We start from the raw sequence: 24,659 nt of genomic DNA on the forward strand, positions 1-24,659 counted from the left end.
TAGATATTTATAGTTGATATTTATAGTATTTATAGTTGATCGTCTAAGTAAAACCCAAGGAAATATATATATTAATTACCTGCTGAGATATCAAGCAAAAAACTAATTGACTAAATATGCAAGTCAAAAAAACATTGTGGCACCTTAAAGGCCAACACCTATATTTTAAGCTGAGCTTTTGTGGACAAGTCCATCTCCTAAGAGTGGGATTTATGTATTTAAATGTAGATATATTTATACATTGTATAGATGTTTAAACATCGGCCCTGCAGCACAGTGGTTCTGATTTAAGTCAAATTGATTTAAACCATGACTTAATTTTTTAATCGGATTTAATATTTTTTTAAAAAATCAGTTTTTTTAATTTTAATTCGTGATTTAAATCAATATGATGCTGCGGGAGGGAAATCACTGATTTTTTTTAATCGACCCTCCCAGGAAGTCCCAACCCTTCTTGCATGCCCGTCTGCTTAACACAGACTAACGCTGCTGCCTCTACCGCTCCCGGGCTTCGCGCGGCCGCACCTCGACGAGCGAGCCGCTTGCGGTCCGGCGCGCGCATGCGCTGTCGAGAAAGTTGCGCCTGCGCTTTAGCCTCCCCCCCCCCGCGCGCGCGCCTTCGCAAGGGACCAGCTCTGTCCTCGCCCCCACCTCCACTCGCCGGTCGAGCCCTATTACGCGCGACGGGAAGACTCTCAAGTTCATGGAATTCTCACGCGACACCTTTTCGCGGAAGGGAGGAGAGGGAAATGACCGCCTCGCGCATGCGCCGCTCTCAACAGGCCCCCCTCCTTTTTCGGTGGAGGAGCTCGGTTGCTTAGCAACGCGCTGCGTGCCGCTTGTCCGACGAGCGGGCCTGTCGAGGAGTTTCGAAGGCGGCTTGAAGGGGCGAAGGCGACCCGAGCCTTCCCTCGAGGGGGCCGTTAGCCTCCGAGGCACCGGTGGGCCCTTGGCCTGGGCGCGGGAGAAGGGGTCGGAGGCGGGAGAGGCCGAGGAAAGCGGACGGGGGTAGGCGAGCCGCGAGGGAGGCTAAGCAGAGCACCCGTGCCTGAGAAGTCTGCAGGGTACAGATAGATGGCTCGGTCTGCAAATACAGTATGTGTGTGTGGGTGTCTCTCGTGAGAGGAGACTCACAAACAGAAAAAGTTGCGGTTTGTCAGTCACTCTTACAGGTTGTAAGGGAATAACTGCATCCTTCAGCGATCCCGAACAAAAATCTTGACTGAGGTGTTGGTCAGGTTTTACCTTTGTGTGCACACAGACATATAAATGCATATATATATCCACACCAAGCTATATATACATATTTATTTATTTATTTATTTATTTATTTAACTTATACGCCACCCACACTACCCAAAGGTCTCTGGGTGGCTTACAACTTTTAAAACACAATAATATATATATATGGGTGTGTGGGTGTATATATATTTTGCATGTGTGTTTATGTATATTTATATTTGTTTATGTATGAATACGTACAGACATTCACACAAATATGTACATGGGATATCAAGATATATTAGCCCTTTTCATGCACTCAAGAGATGGGTTTGCAAATTCCTGAATAAGGCTGTGTTTTATTTATAGACACACTGTGTTTGAACTGATCTACACCCTGGCTAGAGATTAAAAGACAAGACGGTCCCTGCCTGCAGGCTTACAGTCTTATGTAGGCAGGATACAGGAGGAAGACAGAAGGGGATGGGAGAAGGAAAGGGTCAGTGTAGCAAGATCCTTGTCTGGCTCAACCCCCCCCCCCCCCCCAGCCTGCTGAGGGGCAGGTAGACAGCTATGCCTTGCCTCCTAATCCATGAACCAGAAGCCAGAATATATTTCCTTTGAGTTTTGCAATTCCAAAGCAATGAGGATGCAACTTTCAAGTAGGTTACAGTGCCTTTTTTCACCTCTTATTTTCATCTTCTGACAGCCGTTCAAGGAAGTTTTGATTGTGGTATAATGACTAGAAGTCACTCAGTGCACTTCAAGACTGAGTGGAAATGCAGTCTCTCCAGTTCTCTGACTGCTATGCCACAGTGATCGCTGTATTCTTTTTAGTTTGTTTGATATGTTATTATACACCATGCCTGGCAAATGTTCTAAAAATTTAACTACAAACAATATAATTAGCATATAGTATGACAGTAGCGTTTGTTAAGAACAATCGATAGTACCATAGCAAAACAATGAAAGAAGGAAAGGCACTGCGTTGAGAAATATTTAATGTTATATTTAAAAAAAAAACTTCTACTGAAATTGAATATACAGTATTTACAAATGACACGTAACAAAATAAGAGGAGTATGAGTACCTGCACTGAGAGACTCATTTTCCAGTGCTCTAGAAAGGAGCCAACGGGGGGGGGGGTGAAAGATGACAAATTAACAGTACACATTCATTTGGGTTGTGCACATTTAAGGTTTATCTCAGTAGGAGAAACAAGATGAAAGGGTTTCATGCAAAGGAAAGAGATGGGCAGATAGGCATTTTGAGTCACTGATCTTAAAACTGATGGGTCCGAATCGAGGAAATAGATGGTGCCCTATTCTCATGTCACTTCCATCAACAACACCTGCGTTGTCTTGTTTTCTTAGACATTGTCTTTTTTAAGCCAAATAAAAGTAAGAAAATAAGAATATTGATTGCATACATTAAAGTATTTCTAGAGTTATAACTAATATATTGATATTTGTACATGTGTGCAAATAATTAGCTGTTCATGGTAGATGCCTATACAGTAATTGCAGAACTGAATGTAACTTCTCAGCAACTCAGCAAGCCCAGGATTAGCTAACCTGCACCCACATATTGGGATAGTTAGCCACCCACATATCCATCAACATGTTACTGCTCAACCTTTACTACTTACTTCTACTTCTTTCCCTAAATGGTGAATCTGATACAGAAGGTCTTAAAAAATAAAGGATGAGGCATTCTGATTCTATAATTAGGTTCATTTTTGTATACTTAGTTTGTACCATTAGAAGTTCCTAATGAGTTCAAAGTTCCTTTTTTGTTATTTGAACTTTTTGGTTTGAATTTTTCTGAAGCAACTTTACTGCATTATCTCAGTAACAGGTAACGGTCATATTACCTATTCATTGTCTCTTCTCCAGGCTAAACATACCCAGCTCATTCAGCCTTTCCTCAGAGGACAGTCCCCAGGCCTCTTGCAATATATGTATAATACTTCCTTCTGGACATACAGTATTCCAGTTTATCAATATCCTTCGAGAATACATTTGTCAATATCCTTGTTAAATAGTTGTGCCCAGAACTGGACACAGTATGCAGGTGAGATCTCACCAAAGTAGAATACAGTGGTACCAATACTTGATAGTTATCTGACCTTACAATTCTGTTCGTGAACTGACTCGGGAGAATAAAAGTGGGGTGGTACCTGTATTTATGCTTTGAACATTATGGAGGAGAAAAATGTGTTACAAAGGAAGCACAGATTAATAAGTTAACTGTATATTATTTTTAAAAATGTAAAGTACTTAGGTTTTGGCTTTTTAACTTCTGTTGGGCCAGAAGACCACTTTTTCTTACAATTTTTATAAAGACTAGGGTCACCAGGCAAACAAGAAAAAGTGTTAAATGTGTGACATGAAAGCAAAGTTAACACTAATGAAAAATGGAGAAATGTGCTTAGAAGAGATCTTCCTAAAAGCCTTTTGACTACTAGATGACACAGAAAAACAGGGGTATCTGACCTATGGCAATCAGGTATGATATTGGGACTGACTGACTGACTGACTGCATAATAGGCTGCTTTGCCCCAGTTGGCATGTGTGTTAGAGTATTGGGCCAACATCAGCACACATGCTGGTGTTTTGGATATAAGATATATTTTGGGTTATTGTGCCAAATGCTCCTCTAGTATTTTTTGTTTTGTTCTGCCTTAACAATGTAACAGTATATACTAGTTCAAATCAGTGGACCATCATTCTGTGTTGAAGATAAGGAAATCGCCACTGCCTCCAGTTCCCTCATGCAAAGGAAAAATTACAAGGTGCATGGATCCTAATACTGTAAAACATGCTAAAAGTTGTAAACTTTAAAATAAGGCATTATAACTAGGTCCACTTAATATATACAGAATGTTATACACTTACATGACTTTTTTATAAGCAGTTGTTTTAGAAGGCAAGAGTAGCCTTAGGTTTTGTGTTTAATTATACTGGAACAAAATATGTCTAGGCATGTCAAACTTTTATAGTTCATAATGAGTTTATTGCACATAATAATTATGGGTTCAGTAATTAAAAGTTTAAAAATTGCTGCTGTTTTATTTAATATAAATGATAAATCAGATATTTCTTTTGCCTTTACATAAGTTGAAGTTAAGATGTGTCAAACATCAATCTTATGTTTCATATTATAGTAATTGTATATTAGTAAGACTTCAAGCATGGGAGTTGTATGAGTAAAAAACCTCTATCAGGTTAAAAAAACAGATTGGCTAAGGGCTGAATTTCTTTTGTTGTTTAACATGCTGTACATAACGTACACATACAGAAGTAATTTATAATAATAATTATGAAACTTTATTTAGGGGAGTTCCTGGAAACAAGAGTCTGTAGCACTTACAGCCGTGGCATTACAAGATCATATTTTACATAATCTTCAGCTCCAGAATCTTTCATTAGCTGATCCTCTTAAATCAAAAGCACAAAATAAAAAGAATATATATAGACCTGTGAATAAAGAGACAGTCAGACCAATAATAGATACAGGACTAAGGAAAACAAACAGTCATCAACCAAAAAATGAAGACCCAGAAAAGGAATATGTGCTTGATCCTTCTCCTCAACCGTTCACTTTAGGTAAATCAATATTTCCAGTGTGTATATGTTGTTGTTGTTTTAAACACAAATTAGATTTCACTAGGTTATGTATGAATGTCTGTGCTTGGTTTGTTTTTTATTGCACTTTCAGAATACCCAGTAAGCAAAGCATTCTGATGTAAAATACAAACAATAAACACTACTGAAATAGAGTATAACACAACCAAGATAAATGTGGAAGTCAGTTATGTTGGGAAAAGTGGAGGGCATCAGAACATTTTGGAGAGTGCTCATCCATAGGGTTGTCATAAAGCAGAGGCAACTTGATGGCACATAACAACCAACAACCACAACAAAAATATTCATAGAGACTACAAAGAACTGGAAGTAAGGGCTAAAAATAATACAGTAGGTGAAAACTAGTAACAAAATAAAATACAAACATAATTATTTTTAAAAATAAACACTTGCCACCTTGCACTGAAAATATAATGCAGACATAAGGCAAGCCTTTCTGGGGAAGCATATTGATAGACGGGGTGCCGCCAACTAATCCTCTCTCTTGTAGCCACATGCTGCATATGATGTGGTAGGAGCACCTGGAGGAAGACTTCAGATGATGACTTTGGAATCTGAGGATAGAAGAGGACATACTCCTCCAGATAATGATAACTCTGCCCCAAGTAGTTCAGAATCTGTTGTCCACCCTTGATTCTTACAACCATGATACCTCAGCATCTGTTTCCAGCAGTTGCCAGCTTGTTCCTTGTAGAAAGGCACTACCTCTGAACATGGAGGTTCTGAGTCTGATATGCAGGAGAAAACTAGGAGTAGTTCAAGACTTAGAACCAAGCAAATCTTTTTTTCTGGAAGGAAAGGCAAATGAAACTGATTGTGCAGTAGTTTTAAAAATGTCACTATTATTACAAACATTTTTGCTGAGTTTCTGTGATGAGTTCAGCTTACGTGAAAAGTTATCTCAGGAAGACAAGAACAATGTAGATGTTCATGAAGTTATACGTGCAGTAGTCTTTAAAATAATCAGATCCTTTAGCTCAGGCTTTTGGTTAAAGAGCATTGTTCTGAACAAGTTTTTTTTTTTTTTGCAATATTTTTCCATCTCTTGGATATGCTAATTGATTCCCACAAGAATAAAAGATAGCTAAAAACCATTCTGCCATAATACTGTAAAGGTTTTTGCCATTTAGGAAAGTTTTTTAGATGAAGTTGCATTAGCACCACCTAGGGTTGTATTCTTATAAGTAGATAACTACTTGATGTTTATTGTTTTTGCAAAATATAGTTACTAGTCTAAGCATAACATTTTTACTTAACCTTTGCCTACCCCTTACTAAAAACTTTACAAGTCATGTTTTTGTAATTATGTGCCTGTGGTTAAAATACATATTTCAAATCAAAAAGCAGTAGACATGCCTCTCAATGAAATACATGGTTTCAGAAGCTTAGAATCCTGCCTCAGGAAATAAGAGTTGCAGAGGGAACATTTAATATTGCTATGAGATAATATTTAATGTTAACCAACTAACAGTCAGGAGACCTGCCCAGCTGCCATTTTTACAGTTTCTTGACTTTCTCTTTTCAATCTTCCACGTCACACTTATAAACTTAATAGCAGAAATATATCTGAACACTTGACTTTTTCTTAGTTTCCTTTTCAGAGACACACATTTCTAAAACATTTTTTTAAATCTGTAATTTCTTTTTTCAAGTGTGAAAACCCAGTCCTGCAAGCACATGAACAGAAGGTGGTTTTAATTAGAGCTTAGAAGTATATAAATTTACATAACTATGCATTGTGTATATAGCTTGGAGAACAAAATATCATTAATGTATACTCTACAAATTGTATCTCTCTGCACTGAAATATTCAACAGGCACTGGAAAAAAACCTTAAATGTATTTCTTACATAATATATTTGTGAAGGCAAATACTGTATGTATTTCTTACATAGCCCTTCGGTGAAGACTGGAAATGTCTGTAGTGTGCTACAAAGTTGCCAGCACAGCTTCCAGTGTAGCCAGCAGTAACAAACTTGGACCAGTGTGGAAATTGTATATTGGAATGCAAGTATAAAGCCCCAAAGAAGCAGCGGTTCAGTTGTCCTAATGTCACAGAAAGATGGATAAGCAAAATTGTCTCTGGCTGTCTTCGTTTGAATTGTTCAAGTCATGTAGAACATGAATGGGGAATGTGTGGTGATCCAAGTGCCACTAGACTGCAATATAGGTTTTGTTGCAGCCCATAAGTCTCGGAAGGGTTGCACACTGCCCTTTCCTATTAAGGAGAGGAGGGATGGGAGTGGAGGAAGCATGAGTTTTAAAAGGCAGGAGCCAGAGGCCAGTTGCAGTTTAATCATAATGATATGCTATATATATATATATATATATATATATATATATATATATATATATATATATATATATATATATATATATAAGGAATTTAGAGTATATATATATAAGGAATTTAGAGTGTAATATTATACTGTACATCTATATATAGACCAATGGGCATTCTGAGAAATGTGCTATGGGTTGCTATTCTGCATTCACATAATTGTTCCAAGGAATTTCCATAGTGTGGAATTCTTTTCACACAGCAGTAGGTAAATACATATGGGCTAGGTTGTAAGGTCTCCAATCATGTACTTATGCTTATTGTCACCAATCACTGCATTTTCTGTTGTCTGGTAACTTCAGAGAAGCATAGTATGCACTACTATTTGCTTGAGAAAAACACAGACTACCTGTTAAATTCCCCTCAGATGTCACATCTTCCGTATAAACAATTAAGACCTTAGGTAAATAAAACAAATGAAGATGCCTAAGACTAAACCTCATTTAAAACAGTGGGATGTACTACAAAGTATAAATGCATGGAATTGTGTTGGTGGTGTTCCATTTGAAAATATGTTGGTGCATTCAGAATACTAAAATGTTGGACTCTGGTGATTTTAAAGTAATCTATCAACAAGCATTTGTGGATATTTGTGCACAAAATGACATTTGTGGCAAATTTCTGATTATTATAGAATCAAATAATGCATGCAGTTTGCAACAACTCTAAAACAGATTCACTTTTTTGAGTGCTAAAGCCATCTAAGAAAAGTGAGTTTATTGCTTTTGTAATTATATTGTTTTTGTCATATCCCCAGTTTTCAATCTAGTAATGCAATATGAGCTACTGTAGTCTTACAAGGCTCTCCTCCATGGACATCAAATAGATGTGTATGTTTATATAAAGTTACCCAGTCTACCCAGTAGCGAAGAACTATTCATTTTGAAAAATGAAATTATTTGTCTGTAGCTCAGAAACTTGGGTTGGTGGAACCTCCTGCCATGCCATTAACAATGGAGGAATGGGAGCATGTGAAGCAGCGATCCATAAAGCAGGGAGATTCTATTCAACCTTGTGCTATATGCAGAGAAGAATTTGCACTTCAGCCGCAGGTACTTCAGCCATCTTCATGCTATGGTATAGCTGTCCTGTATAATAACCTTTGGGAGCCTTGGGATTGGGTGGAAAACTTTAATAATATTGCTGAGCTCCCAATCCCAAGGCTCCCAAAGTCTTCTCCAAGGCAAAAGGGAGCCCTAGGGAGGGGGGAGATAGAGAACTTTTCATTCATTTAAATTAAACATTTCTGGCACATGGATCCAGTTTATGCCAGCACGACTATGCAGATAGGAATTTTTCTCACTGTTGGACTCCACTGTCCTAAACACCAGTGCCATCTTGTCTAATGAAGAAAATTGAGATGATATCATGCTTCTGTGGAAATACACTGATAGCACACACTGTAAGATTGCACTTCCAAAATCTACTGTATCCCAGTAAGAATTTACATTTGTATAATCCTTATTGCAAGCTAAATGCAGTTTCATCTTAATTAGATGACATTTTCTTCATTTGAACTTTGTTATTCTAGTCAAATCACTTACAACCTTTACTAGATGGAGTATTTTAAAACTGCAGTGAAACCTAAAATGTTCTACTTGAAAATTATTATCTGCCATGCATTTGCAAATTTTTATTCTGCGTGAATTTAAGCTTTACAATGTATTTTTATTTTCTATGAACAGGTGTTGCTTTCGTGTTCTCATGTATTTCACAGAGTGAGTAAAACCCAAACTTTGTAAGTTAGAAATGAAATTTGCATCCAGTCAGACTTACACATTGTAGATCTAGTAATCATATAAGTGTAACGGTTTGAATAAATCTTTGTGTTCCTGAATGTCATAGTTCAAAATACAGTTTCAGAATATTGGCTGAAACCCGGTAGTAAGTTACATGTAGAGTAGGCCTATTGAATTACTATGACTTGACTCACTAAAATCCCCACTGAATCAACAGGTCTACTCTAGTTGCAGCTTACATTTGGATTTCAGCCACTGAGTTGAGATAATGAGATAGCTTGTTATGAGTGTGCTACCTCATGGTGGTCTCCATCTGGTTGTTCCAAGTAGCACTTTGTTTGAAAAAGTCACTCTAGAAACATTTGAAGTAGAAAAGGTATATTTACTTACAGTTACCATCTGTAGTTACAGTCAGAAGGGGGGGAAAAGGAAGGAAAAATGGGGTCTCCCGCATGTGGAAGACTTTCCAGTGCTTGGATAAGTGTCAGAGAGGAACAAAGGGGCTATCAACAAGAAAAAGAATAAAAGCAAGTAAACAAACAGGAAGGGGGCTAGAGGCTTGCCTCAAAAGCCAGAAGTGTGAAAACAACTATATCATTCAAGTTAGGGTCAAAGGGCAATCACATTAGGTTGTAATGCCCCCCCCTCACTGATACCCAGAGTTTGTGCATGGAAGATTGCTATTATTCCAACAGACGTAACACATTGTATACCTTCAGTAAGCTTACTGAAGTAAGAGTTACGGTATTTCGATGATGTCAGGGAATATTAAGCACTTGTAATGAGGCAGATTATTGTGGTCCATTTTATCTGTAAACATAACATTTAGCATAATCTACATTCCTTTTTCTCTACTGTTAGTTCCTACGCAATCATAGTATGCTCTGCCCATAAACACTTTGACTAAATGGGAGAGTGCTTGCTTCAAAATGATCAAAAATATAAACTAAATATTATTACTTTTTAGGCATGTTTGAAAGCTTTTGAAAGATTTGCAGGTAAAAAGACCTGCCCTATGTGTAGGAAGATCCAATACCAGACACGAGTAATACATGATGGAGCGCGACTATTTAAGATGAAGTGTGCTACGAGGTAAGAAAGGGAAATGGCAAAACCATTTTCAGGGGCAAACATAAGTACATGCATTAAAAATATGGTGTAATAGTGTGAGCAGTGTTAATTCTCCATTGCTAGAGAAATGCACTTCTTTCTAAATGCAACATTGTGTTCATTTTTATTTTGAACTAGAAAGAGCTAATTTTAAATTAATGTGGATTTTGCTGAGAAAACAAGTAATGTTTTGTCATTTTGGATCATGTGGCCTTCATCAATGCTTTCACGGGAAAAAAGGTAATATTGGTTGTCCAGCTATGAAAGTGCCGTAATTTCTGAACTGCTAGAAATTATAATACTTCCAGTGTAACTGTTGATGAATACTGCGTGGATTATAGTTGTAGAAATGTCAAGCGTTGCTGGCTGGCTCCTGTGACATCAAAAAGAAATGGCAATAGAAGTCTTAGAACATTTGTATCTATTTTATATACATACATTCTTAATTTACTGAAGAATGTGGTCACTTTTCCCCCTGCATTTCAGCATGGAGGCAATCAAATAAATAGAATACTAAATAATAAAACTTAAAGTCTTCACCTAGTATTACCTCCAGTGTCTGCAGAAGCTGCCACATTTCATTAAATTTGTTCAGCACAGCTGGCCCCATCTAATGATAAGTCATTCTTGTAAAGCAGCTGCTGTCAGTGGAGATGAGCTGTTTTTTCATCCTATGTTCTTGTTCTGAGCTGGAAGCCCTCACAAAAAAAAGGGGGGGGGGAGAAACAAATCTACTGCTCGTGAACCTCATTTTCAACTTTATTTTCAACTTTGTTCTGGGTATTTAGATTTGTGAAAGATTGGTATCATTTTATATCACAGAATTCAAGCTTTCTGGAGGGGATACATTGTTAGAACATGGTATAAAAATCTGAGGAAAACAGTTCCACCCAAGGATGCCGTGTTAAGAAAAAAATTCTTTGAAGAAAAGGTATGTGTAGCAATGATTTACTTTCACCTTACTTTTCCCAAAATCTGCCACAGTGCTTCAAAAGCAAAACAGGTTTCTCTCTTTATTTCAGATAGTCTTTCTTGACTTTGTTGTGTGGGAATGTTGCATTTTTGCAGCTCCATTGAATTTGTCCACAATTATATTCTGCAAGAACAATTTAGTCATTGGCCAATTCTGTGAACCACTTTTGTATGACTCTCTGCCAAAACTCCACTGGCATCTTGCCAATTTCTAGAGGACATTTTTTTTCTTCTGTGTGGCTATGACAATGCTTATCCCAGAGGATTAGAGAAAGAAAGTCATTACAAATATGAAGAGTTCATTTTAGTACCAATTATATATACTAATGAAACAAGGAATCAGCTCTGACTCAGTATTTCTTCCATTATGCTTGCTTCTTTCTGTGATCTTTCCCTTTGATGCATGTCACCTTTGGAGGTACCCAAATCACCCTGTGACGACTTGACTGCAAGATTATAACTTACATTTTACCCAGTTATATAGTCCATTGCTGTCATTGCTTTGTTCTGTCAGAATAAATACCAGCTCTCACCATGTGAGGGCATATTCAAACAATATATTTCTCATAGAAAACTGATGTGAAGATATCACCTCAAGGTAACTTTATCATGCCAAAAAGCAACATGTTAATTAAGGGCTCGAATCTTTATCCTAAATGGAAGTCTGTAGAACTTGAAAAGGTACATCAGGGGAATTAAAGACAATTATTTTTTGGACACCAAAAAGAGCTCAAGTCAAAACGTGAGTTCATTATACCTGGCTATGATATAGGGCAGAAACTGGAAGAAGATAGACCTGGATCTACTGCTAGATCTCAGGGTGATTTTGCAGTAGATCAGAAAGGATTTCTGACTTCCTGTTAATGAACCCTAATAACAATCCCACCCTAAAAACAAAAAAACAACCCAGCAACAAAACCCACCTACCCTAAATTACAGAAGCACAGATAAACCGTGTGTATGTCTGACAACAGTTCCTATACTCAAAACATATCCCTCAGTTAGGTATTTCTCTCAGTAGGTGTTTTTGTACTTTCCTGTGGTTCGTGGATCTGAGGGCAGAAGCATGATGGGAAGAGGAACATCCCTCATGGCTGTTTGTGTGTGAATGTCACAGCAGGAGTGTCTTTCCCCCCCCCCAGAGTTTGCAAATTTAAGTTCTTTGTTTTATTTTATTTTATTTATTCATTTATTTCATTTGTACCCTACCTATCTGGTCTTGCGATCACTCTTTGTGATTGGTCTGTAGAACCTAGATGTTTCTTAGATGGAAATTTTAGCTTATGAAAGGGCCAAAGCACAGAGCTGTTTAAGATATGGGTAAATGAAATATGGCTGTAGTGCAGTGGTTCCAAATGCTGGGTAACTCAGGTGTTCTTGGGCTGCAATTCCCAGGAACGCTGGCCAGTATGGTGGCGAAGGCCTCTGGGAATTGAAGTCCAAGAACACTTGGGTTACCCATAGGTTGGGAACCACTGGTGTACTGGATAGAGAGATGGACTAGAACTTGGGACAAGGGTTTAAATCCTTGCTTTGTCATGGAAAGTCACTAGGGCAGGTGCATTAAACCACTCCTTATATATCTCACCTTGTAAGCCCTATTAAGGTTTCTGTAAGTCAGTTGCAACTTGACAGCACATAACAAAGTAAAAGGATGTTTGTACATAGATTATATTCATTTAACAGGACACACAGAAAGGGTAATATTTTGTGCTGGTAAAGAAATTGCAGTATTGGGCACTTATTTGAAATGCCATTGCTAAGTAGAATGTATGTAGACTTTTTATGTGAATGCATTCAAGATCTTAATAACTTAGATCAAAGAACACGAAAGGTTACTGCAACCAATCTATGCTAATTTTTAACACAAATGTATACACAAGTGTTGCCTAGAATTCAGTGTCTTCTGTAGTTAATTTCTTTGATCCTCATCTATAAACTGTGCTTATATAGGCCACCTAATTGAGGGAAAGGCTTTTACTACTGTAATTAAATCTTTTTTCAAGTGCATTACATTATCTTCAGCTTAACTAAAAATGCAGACCATTGTTTAGGAAGCTACTTACATTATTTGTAAAACAGTGTAGCTCTTTCTAGTGTTCTCCCTCCCTAGCATGTGGCTTCTCAGCAATTTTAATTTAAATCTCACCAAACAGCATAATGGTCCAGGAGTTTGTTTAGCCATTTGACTTCCTTTATCACACAGAGATGGCAAACATTCTGTCCCTAACTTGATGTGGCTCCAGGCAGCAAGGCTTGGAGGATATTAAACTAGTAAAAGCTTATCAGCTGCTTCATTGATACATTGTAAATTCCAGCTTTTCATTTTACTTTTTAAGTCAACACATTAGTAAGCAATTTGCTGACATAAAGATGGATTGCTTTAAAAAGGCTCCCTTTTGGCAGACAAAGTTCATCTCAAGGCTTTTGTGTGCATCTTTATTTAATCATGTTTGGGGGCCTCACCTAAAATCTGTGACTGATGGTGCTTTACATACAGATAAAGATATTTCAAATGCATCCACACTTTGTTCAATTTGATGGGCAAGAGAGGTCATAAGTAGACACAAAATTAATTGCTCAAATATATAACAGTTTCCCAAACTTTTTCTGGGAAATGAAATTTGACCATTTTTTTAAACGAACAAATGGCACAGATCCTAAGTTAACTGTTCACTGGGGTGACGGACGTTCTTCCATCTCCCTCTTTCATCTGCAGTCTCCTAAAAACCATATTGCACACTATTCTTGGTGGCCCTTTGACATTAGAGGCAAACAGATGGTGTTTATGCAGAGGGCAGGAAATGGTAGGAAAGCTCAGTTCAGTGAACATGAACTCTTATTCATGGTACAAAAGTCAGAATCTGAGTGAATTTTTAATAAAACATACACCAACAAAAAGGTTTACATTCATAGTGAGTGGAATGAACAAAGTATCTAGGATATTGTCTCAAGAAAATTACTGTAGTAGCATTTTAAGGACTACGCAGACTATATGTTCTTGTAGTTTGTGTGTATATTTTATATGTCAATTTGCTTTTGACACATGGTGAGCCTTGTAGGTTTTCAAGGTATATGAGATGTTCAAGAAGTGGTTTATCATTGCCACTGCCTGCTAAGTTCCTAGGAATTTGAATCTCCTGATTCTCAGTCCAACATTTTCTCCACTACACAGGCTCTCAGTGATGTAATTGTGAATAATTTTAAAACTAATATAGTTTCTAGTCAGCTGAGCCTTTTAAAAATATATCCTGGGGTAGAAAAGTTTGTAGAAGAGAGTGGAGAACTTCAAGATTTTATTATGGCTGGGATGACATATAGAGGTCTACCTTGCCTTACAAAGTGAATAGGTAGAAGTGGTCAGAGAGAATATAGGGCATGTTCAGCAAGCAGGGAAGGCTGATAGTTGTTGAGGAAGAATAGAATGTTCCTGAAGATCTGATCAGAAGCAGCCCACGCTACCAAATTTAGTTGCAGTAATGTACTTATGACTTCCGGTGCCAATTTGTGTTTTGCCACACTTGTATAAATATTCCAGAGAGTGAATACAAACTAGGTAGAGGAGGATTTAATGGAACCACAAGATAAGAGAAAGGAAGGAAAAGACTTCTTGTTGTTCAGGTTTAAACCAGCAAATTATCTGGATGGGATACTTGCAGGTTCACCTAGAAGTTATTTTACAATGAAACAAAAGCTAGAGAAAATTTTTTAGTATAGCTCAGGCCAAACACCAGTCCATCCAACCAAAATAACCCCAAACAGAGGGGGAAATGCATACAGTGGTTGGAACTGTAACGGTTCCTCCGTACTGCAGTATTTTGTGGGAAACTCCATTTGTTCAGCTATTTACCCAATTTACCTAGTTTTTTAATTTTTCCAGTTTAATTAGCATGTAACAAAGAATGTTATAAGCCACAAAATATTTGCTAAAAATTTTTTTTCTTTCTCACTGGGGTGTTTTTGAATTGTTTTAAATGGTGACCGCTTTGATCCAAAGTCTTGGCTTAAATTCTATAATGAAAACTTCCTCAAACTAGACCCTCTTCCCCCCCCCCTCCTTTTGGCCTAAAACTCCCATAGTCCCTACCCTGCTTCCCCGAAAATAAGACATAACTTGAAAATACGCCCTAGTAGGATTTTTCAGGATGTTCGTAATATAATCCCTACCCCAAAAAATAAGCCCTAGTTGAGTGAAACCCTGCCCTCCACCCTTGTGCAGCATTGTTCAGCAACCAGAAGATCACATGACTGTATTTGAATAAATGTAGATTGTTGTACATGAAAGAAATAAACATCCCCTGAATGTGTTTTTTGGAGCAAAAATTAATATAAGACCCTGTCTTATTTTCGGGGAAACAGGGTAGTTCTTGGCCTGTTGGTGAGACCTGTAGTTCAAAATATCTGGAGAACACAGAAAGGAAGCTGTAGTGATCCTAACTGGCATCAGGAAAGCACTCTAGCTCAGGAAATATTAGGTTACACCAAGAATGGGAAGCAGTTGGATTCTTTTTAGGCTGTGTGTGCCTCGTTATTTATGACACAAACTTCATTTCCTGCAGTCCTTATACTAATGACTTCATGAATCTTCCAGATCTCTACAGATAACCCACTGCTGTCTACTAAGAAAAAAATGAAAAATTATTTCACTTTTCAGTTTACAGAGATTTGCCAACGATTGTTGAATTCATATGATAACCACATAGATGAACTCTTCTCCGAGATTGATTCTACGGTAGCCGCAAGTCAAGATGTGTTTCAGCAACTGGACAAAAAGTTAGGCTCATTTATAAGTGATGTTGAGTGGGAAAAGATACAAATGCAGGTTGGTTTCAAGACAGAAGTGGCCCTCGACTCAATCTGTCCTAAGAGGCTGGTTTTATGTCACTTAAATTTACAGAGAGCACACGTGGTCCTTCTTTTTGTCCTTTTCCCTTCAGCGATATACATTAAGACTTCCCATTTTGTCTCGCATGAAACCTGTGAGCTGGGATAGGCTGAATGTGCACTGATTACATTATCATCCAAGTAAACTTGGTGACTGAACAGCTGGACTCTTTCCTGATCCAACTACCTGGAGTCTTTAACTGTACCCACACTTCCATGCAGTACTGTCAGTGTGTCCTGTTCAGACAGCAAAGGCCAGTGGCTGGTATTAGCTTTTCTCTGGGATGATGCACCAACAGTGGGGTGCCTTGCTCAGGGAGATGGTGGCACTAAGCCAAGATGCTTTGAAATATTTTTTCTTGTGAGAATTCAATATATTTGTTGCTTTAATATTTCTGTGCCTCTTATTTTGTGATTATATTGCTATTACAGGCAATGTCCTATAACATTTATGCACATGACCCAGAAATCCACTGTGGTAGAATCAGTTTATACATTTTAAGAATAAATCCTTTGACTTTAACTTCACAATCTACCTTAGAGTCATGTCACATGTTGCCAGCATAAAACATATCTATTGCATTTTGTGCAGCAGGTCTCAATGTTGCCTGCTTAATGTTCTTGCTTTAACTATCAGAATGTGTTCAATCTATTATAGATTCAGTGTTCATTTCTTCTGAGATTGAAGGTCACATGTTGCTTTTAGAAATTTCATGTTGGCTGGAATTCTACTGTTGGTCATGTACGGTTTGCAGCACTTGCTGCAGCTAATTGTCAGATATGCCAAGAGAAATCTCCATTGCTCATCTAGCCGTGTGTCTGGTCATGCAACCAAGACACACCATGGCCAATTAGCCACATCATTAGGATTCTGCAATTCCAGCTGTCTTTATCCATGGTATTTTATGATCTCAACACCATTGTTTGTTTCAGGCATTTCGGCAAGACATCATTGACTGCCCAATTTGCATCATGCCACTCATCCACCCCACCCATCTTGACCATGGACTGGACAAAGAGAGCTACCCATCACATTCCCATCAGACTGTTCTACTCTCCTGTTCTCATATGTTTCATTGTGCTTGTCTTCAAGCATTTGAGGAGTTTTCCTTGGGTGAAAGACCTGTATGTCCGCTATGCCGCTCGTGTTATCAGAAGAAAATCCTCAACTAATATTTTAATGTACATGAGAAAGGATATAGATAACTCTATTATAGATAAGATGTCACTTGTGTGTGGGCAGCGGCTCTTAACAGTATTCCCTCAAAGATGTCCCTGGACATACAAGAAGCCAAGGGGTGCAGGGGATAGCTAAACCACATCTCAGAAACAAAACACAGCCACTGATTTTTTTTCTTTTATTCAAGGCCAGGACTAAGAGCACAAAATGTCAGTAGTGTGCTACCAAGAAAATAAAATCTCCAGGATCCTTCCCTGCCCTGCCCCCATGAAGTTTTCAACAATATGGAATTTTGATTTGAACCTTCCAGTTCCTAAGCAATCTGATCATTTCATTCTCTTAAGCCTCCAGTAACCCAGATAGTACTGTGTATCTTAACAGTTTAGGACATGACAATACTCAGTCTATTGTGGACTTAGCTGAATTTTGCCATTCCTTGTCGTCATATCTCCTGATTACCATATGTGCTGAATACTGACAGTGAGAAGAAATTCTAGGAGGCAAGGCCATCCTCTCCAATAATGAGACATTAATAAAATTAATGTAGAAGATAATGCTTTTCCTTCATGTATCAAATAAACACAACTGAACAGTTGTTGCTATTTCTCACTCTAGCTGAGATGAAAAACAGTTATTTGCTGTGATGGGTCAATAAGCTGAAGCTGGTGGACAACCTCCATAAAAACAGGATTTATATCTGCATGGTTTGTGCATCTAAACAATTATTACAGGAAACAGTATTTTTTCTTTTCTTTTGCAGGTTGTAAGTTCATTTCCCAAATACCACAAAAGAACAAACTTACCAAGAGATAGCCGTAGGACAGTCAAGTGAAGCAACCATTGACAACAATGCAACAACATCATAGAGATGTGCATGAAGCTCAGAAACTTCTTCCAGAATATGATTTCACAGTCAATCTTTCCACCATATCTTTTAAAAAATATGGATTTTATAGTAACTGGAATTTCTTTAATCTATCTTCCTATTAGACAAAAACAGTTGCAAAACACAGAACATCTCTGGCAACTGTAAGAAGGAAGATTCTGGTGCCCATACATTTTAATGTGCCTCCCCCCAAAAAAAACCTCACATCAATGCAGGTGGAATATCTGAATACTCAACATCTGAGGATTTCAATTTATATGCCATTAAATTAATTCTGAATCATGGCAACTCTTTTCAGGGTTTCCTAGTTAGACAGTACTCAGAAGTGTTTTACCATTCATTCCCTTCTGGGGGCCTCCTGGAACTGTGCAGCTTGCCCAGGGCCACACAGGCTGGCTCTTCTCCCAAGAATAGAGTGGGAAAAGCAAACTCCCAAATTCTGGCTCAACTCACTGAGCCATCCAGTCAGCCTATCTAGGAAGTACCTTATGTCAAATTTATTCCCAAAATGCTTGAAGCATACATAAGAGATTACAAAATTTGATTTGAATGAAACACCTCTAAACAATGTCTTACAAGAACATCTTGTCAAATCCTTTAATCAGAACAGAGTAAAACAGGCAAATGTAAAAGGTAAAAAGGTACAGAACAGAGTAAAACAGGCAAATGTAAAAGTTATCAGAGAAAGAGGGCTAAAGATAAACAACACAACACAATCTGTAAACAATGTCCTAGTGAATCTTCTGAATAAACCCTGTGTTCACTCGAATTTAGCTTTAAAGGCTGAACAGAAAGATGTGCTCATACTTTACAGTGAGATCTTCATGGTGCATTAACACACAGTGCTATCAACCACTGGAGGAGAAAGCCAAACAACAGCTCACTTAGGACGCTTAACTTACATTTTTTGGTCTGATTTTTATATATACCTAGTTCTTTGTGCTTAAGCTCATATTAAATGAAGCAGATGGTTGACATCCAACCAAAAACAATTGTGTCTTAGAAAGGTACAGAACAGAGTCAAACCATTAGCAATGCATTACCAGTATCAATCAATGAATTACTAACTCCTTTTACTTAACACTCTTTTAAGTCTCTGTTAAGTCTTAAAGTATTGAAATCTTAAAGTATTTAAATTTAATTTGTAAAATAGTTTCTGCTACGCTGTAAAATGACAGTTTTACACTGGACAAGCCCAAGACATACCATATAATTCCAGCTGGACAGGATAGGGAGATTCTGAATTACATACCTCTTAGGTGTTTCTTATTTCACATCCATTTCCAGAACAGTTAACCATAAACAGTCAAGGGGGAACTGAATTTCACAGTGGAACACTATATATATTTTTATCAACCACTCCGATTTCTCTAACTGGGCATAAAAAGTTTCCAAAGGAGAAAATCAAGTGTATCTTAGTACGTATCAGTATCTGGACTAATTACAAATACCTAGACATTCTTCAGAGTGAAATGGGGGTGGGCTCTTGATGTCCCATGTATTAATGTCAATCAATCTATAAAAATATAATCAAACATTTCCTCTCTTGCACATCTCATATTAATACAAATGGGAATATGTTAGTGCCCTTTGAAATCATGACTGATTTAATCAAGTACACTCTGCCCTCTTTGCCAGTCTCCCTATCTACACTGATTATTCCAGCATGCTTACAAGTTGATCTGAAATCAATTTGCTATAATTTTTGATTCTTCACACCTCCAATTCAGCAACATATTTTGAAACCACTACAGTACTGAACACAAGATAAAACAATGCCTAAACCAAAACCTTGATTAAATCTACAGATTTTTTGTATGAATCTTGTCTGAAGCATGGTAACAAGTATATTTCTTCAAATCGCTCTGTTCTACTTCGATCCAAATATGTGCTGACCACTGTAGTTACAGGGATAACTGCTATCTCAAGTCTATTCTTCAATCAGGGTATATATAGATGTACTGTATAGAATCAATTTAAATTTTTGTTGGTTATATTACTAGTTTTAGTGAGAACGTCGGATCACTAATAGTAAGGGGCCGATGCTGATCCATTTGAACAATATAAACTAATTATCCTAAGCTTCCACCACAGCAAACGTCTTAAATTTAAAATATATCAGTTTGTCATGAAAGTACGTTTTGGTCCCCATGTGTTATAATTAACACTTTCATTGTGTTAGTAAACATATTATGTATGATATGCACATTCTTCTTGCCCAATTTTTAATACAAATTGATTCACTGAGTCATATGTTTCTGATATCCAATAATTAATTCCATATGGAAGTCAAGCCACTGGGGGTGTATTTATGAACCTTATTGACGTTAGTAGCAACATTATGATCTTTTTTTTAAAAGATTAATACCTACTAGGCAATCTGGGACACTGTATGGCCAATCAAAGCAAGGTTTACTGAGATTAACATAATACTGATTATTTATGAACTAAGGTTAAGTGCTTCAAGTTGTGAAATTCCAGTTAACGTCTTTTTTATCACACCTATATAAAATGCAGTCATTTATGCAGTATGTCCATTCATCCAACTATAATTTTGCAGCATCAGTCACAGTTGAAGCAGTCACAGTGGTCTTTACAGTCTGCCCATCTCTACTCTTAGTACATGACCTACCAAACTCAATGTTGAGTTCCTTCAACTTCATTATTCACACACAGGTTTGTAAACTTCAGAAGTTGCAATATTAAACAGAATCGCTTGCTCTGTTTACACGCCATATCCAAGCCCCTAATCGAAAACAAAAATTTTAGTACTAATAAAAAAACTGAACAGGGTGATATGTTAGACCAATTCTTCTGTGTTTAAAAAGATAGAGGCATATATATCATGAGTAACTAAACAAATTAATGAGAAATATGGGGAATTTTCTGTGCATAATACTTATTAATATGACTTCCGCATTGTTAAACTATTCTGGATACTATATTATGTACACTGATCAGAGGTCTGTAAAATTACTGTTTTCCAATTCAGTTTTACTACTACAATATGAGAATAAGTTCTTGTCTAATTTAAGAGTCACAATAGAAATTGTTTCTAGTGGCAACTTGCTGGGGAGTGTGTAATTAAGAACTGCTGCTATTTTAAGACACAATCTTGGTGCAAACTGATTAAATAGGCATATTAAAACAGTTCTGAACATTACCACACTTTCCACAAGTTTCATAATGCAATCTTGTTGGGAAACAGCAACTGTATTGTGGGAATCATTGCTGCCATTTCCAGTTAGCAAGGCTCATTTCAGACACAGAAACTCATTCCTCAGAAAAGTATTTATGCACAGCAGATTAGCAACCTTATACACTAACAGACCAGTGTGGAGGTCTGTTCAAAGAGGAATGCAAGTTTCTCTTCAGCTTCCAGGTTTCACTTCAGCACCAGCTGACAACAACGGTAGGAGCAAACAGACCAATCCAACGAAGGAAAGTAAAACCTTACACACTCAACTTTCTTAGGTGAATTCTGATTGGCTTGGACCCAAAATACAAAAAGGTGAAAGCAATACCAAAAAAAAGTGCAATGAAGTGACAGGAATGTCATGAAGTTGAAAGGCTCAGTTCCAGTGACTGTTTTTCACAGTGTTTTCTGATGCCCATTTACAGAGGGCTTTGCTGTCTCAGAGTCTCTTGCATTGTATGAAAGATGAAGTTTATCTAAACCTGCAAAACATAATAAGGTCAATGCAAAATATGTATCATTTTAGACAGAAACAGGTGATTTTTAAAAAAAGATATTCTCTCACTAAATTATCCAAATAACTATGTTGTTTGTCTGTGAGGGACCATGCAAGGATATGGATATAAATGCTAAAAAGAGCATCTGCACATTAAGCTGTCCCTCTGCCCCTTCCAGTCCAGCAGAATCTGCTTCATGCTGTAATATCACAAAATACTTATACAGTATTTCCTAATCCCTGGTCCATATCCCTGGTTACTAAAGTAAAATATTACGGATAATGATCCCAGACCAGTCAAAGCAGTTATGGGTGAGTTTTCCATGATACATTCTACACAGACTATCTCTTGTGTGGACTGAATTGATGTATGTGCAGCTTCTACATTCCCACCTCTTCCCAGGTGTTGCAGCTTGTTCATTATCCAAGGCAAAGTAACAGGCATATAAATCAAAACTGGGGAAAATCCTATTTACAGAAAAGTCAGATCTGATCATGGTGACACGTATTTTAATGATATCTTCCTTGAACTCTTGTAACACAGTAGTCAAAAACCTGTTGTAATTTTATGCCAGTACAATGCAAACAATATAATTTCTGGAGGGCAACTGCCTCAAGTTAAGAAGTCAGTGTAGATATTCTCTGTTGCACACTGAATCATACTACTCAGCACTTGATAATATCTACACTGGTTTCTTAATTGGAAGCAAAATTGTCTTCAAAGGTGCTAACTTATAGAATTCTGGTGGGGTTGTGTTTCAAAAACTCCTCCCGGGCCACCTGTACAGGCTTCAGTCCAGTAGCATCTTCATCACATATCCGTCTTGTTTCTGAGCACAAATCAAACATGCTAGTAGTCCTGATGAGTCAAGCCCAAGTTTCAGTATCCTTGAGAGATGCCCTAATTTCTTTCCTCCTGATGTCCAAACTACGTTTGGAAGGAATCTGACACACTGACTCTTTGCCAGCAATTCCCTGGCCCCCAAACTCCTTGCCTGTTTAACCTTGTTTCTGATAAGACTTTCTACTGACTGATCTCACAGGATGGCTTGTTACACACATGAAATACGTACACTGCAGCTGGTTTAACCGATAATTCATCAGCATTATTAATTTTATGAATATGACCGATCTGCCTTATTAACATCCCTTTATTTTGCCTTGTTTTTTATTGTCATTTGCCTTAAGTGAGATTTGATGAAAAAGCAGGCTACAAATGTAACAATAGTTAGGTTAGGCATCCTTCAGTCCCGAAAGACTATGGTAACGTGCTCTGTATAGAGGACTTGGAACAGCGTCTAGTGTGGCTGAGGAGGCCGATTTGAGAGTGACAATCCCTTCCACACTGAAAATGTAACAAACAAAATAAATATTTTGCTTTAAAGGACAAGGGGGAAAAAAGGAGAATTCGTGCAACACAAAACTATTCAGCGTATCTACCTTGAACAACAACACCTTGCTATAACAGGTACATGGTTATTAAATGGCTGATATGCCCTTAGTTTTACATCCATACCGGCCAACTACTCCTAATCACATCTGGTCACTATAATTCTGGGATATATTAAGCTTACATTGGTATGATACAACTAACATAAAAAAAAAAATAAAAGAAGACATTACCTAATGCTTTAAGTAGTTCTTCTCTAACTGCAGAGGTGAATTTTCTAACCAGACACAGTGTTGTCATAATTGCAAACAGCAGGTTGTAGGACAGCACAATGTAGAAGTTTCCTAACCAGTTAAACCTTCCAAAGTCTCCAAGAAGATCAAATCTTGTAATGCCTGTGGAAGAGGAGAAGCAAAATGGATGTTCAGGAGAAACAAGAAATTGAAGGCAGTATTTGTATAATTACAAGGAAAAAAATCTCCAATAACCTTTTTCATAATTTTACATCAGATTTAAATCACTAGAAACTATGCTGCTAAATAATCAAATTTGTTATATGGCATTTTTCTTTTTTAAAAGTGAAAATAACTCTTTTGGAACAATTTAAAACTCTTAGAGAAATAATTCAAATTGTAAGATGTAAACAAAGAAGAAAGCGATTATTTATTACAGCATAAGTAGACATTATTTATTTCACAAAGTCCTCCAGGCCATGCAGGGGTAGCATAAAGGAAAGATCGGAGCATCTCGGAAAACCTGCTCGGCACAGTACCTTGCAAGTTGTTTCGGAAATGGGCCATGGCATCCTCAGCCTCGTAAGCCACTGACTGATACAATGCTGCCATACTTAGAAAGCTCCATCTTGCATTTAAAGAAATGATTATAACTAATTTTAGAACAGGTATAATTATTTCCACTTGCTTTTCCCATTGTAGCACAGCCCCAAACCTACTTTTATTAATAATATAAAATGCTTCTATGAATCTGTTTAATTTCTTTCTCTCTTTTCATCAAGCTGATGTGACTGACCATAACATCTAATGTACATGCTGATATTTTGCAAACCAACTTGTGACTCACTGTACCCTTTACTAATCTTGTTCAGACAACTATGTCTATAGCATTTCTTAGCATTAACTCCTCAATTCTATTTTATTTTTCCCTTTATATCAATGGCAAACAACTTAAAGAGTTTCCTTTGTAGACCCTCGAGAAACTAAAGCCATCTTGTCGTAAATTTGCTTCCTGCAAAGCCGCAACTGCATCAATCATGACCACTGCACTAATTTTTTTTTATATTTACTCTGTATGTTTTCCATCAGTATTTCATCTCTGTCAATGTACTGTGAAATAGCACAGAGATCTGCTTCTTAAGGGGGGGGGAGATTAAATACTTTTGACCAAGCCTTTGGGTATGCATGAAGTAGCACTTTCTGAACATCAGACATTACTAGCTGTTATTCTCATGAGTCTAACAAAATTTCATTTACAGTGATGCCTCGCAAGACAAAAATAATTCGTTCTGTGAGTCCTTCTGTACTGCGAAAATTTTGTCTTGCGAACCGCTGTTTCCCATAGGAATGCACTGAAATTTAAT

The 24,659-nt window shown here is 37.4% G+C and overlaps 2 protein-coding genes across 5 annotated transcripts in view; one reads left to right on the plus strand and one right to left on the minus strand.

Annotated features, from left to right (window-relative positions):
• The first annotated feature begins 369 nt into the window (after positions 1-369).
• RNF32 (ring finger protein 32) lies at positions 370-17,689 on the plus strand. Of its 4 annotated transcripts, none has more exons than XM_020779720.3 (10): positions 370-1,008; positions 3,117-3,223; positions 3,918-4,015; positions 4,559-4,829; positions 8,119-8,261; positions 8,895-8,927; positions 9,916-10,040; positions 10,881-10,989; positions 15,685-15,852; positions 16,848-17,689. In XM_020779720.3, the coding sequence occupies exons 1-10, from the start codon at positions 704-706 to the stop codon at positions 17,085-17,087; spliced, it is 1,599 nt and encodes a 532-aa protein (XP_020635379.3). In that variant the 5' UTR covers positions 370-703; the 3' UTR covers positions 17,088-17,689. The 4 variants fall into 4 exon arrangements, with proteins under 4 accessions (XP_020635379.3, XP_020635382.3, XP_078234644.1 ...); XM_020779723.3 differs by having other exon boundaries at positions 928-1,064; XM_078378518.1 differs by lacking the exon at positions 370-1,008 and having other exon boundaries at positions 3,117-3,248.
• Positions 17,690-18,552: 863 nt separating this feature from the next.
• LMBR1 (limb development membrane protein 1) overlaps positions 18,553-24,659 on the minus strand; it is a 73,701-nt gene continuing 67,594 nt past the window's right edge. The window contains exons 16-17 of the mRNA XM_020779719.3: positions 23,296-23,457; positions 18,553-21,658 (exon numbers count right to left, since the gene is read on the minus strand). Coding sequence (XP_020635378.2) covers positions 21,573-21,658; positions 23,296-23,457 — 248 coding nt within the window. The 3' untranslated portion in view covers positions 18,553-21,572. The remainder of the gene's footprint in view (positions 21,659-23,295; positions 23,458-24,659) is intronic.

The sequence above is a fragment of the Pogona vitticeps genome, chromosome 6 (assembly GCF_051106095.1).
Source record: "Pogona vitticeps strain Pit_001003342236 chromosome 6, PviZW2.1, whole genome shotgun sequence".
Classification (NCBI taxonomy): Eukaryota; Metazoa; Chordata; class Lepidosauria; order Squamata; family Agamidae; genus Pogona; species Pogona vitticeps.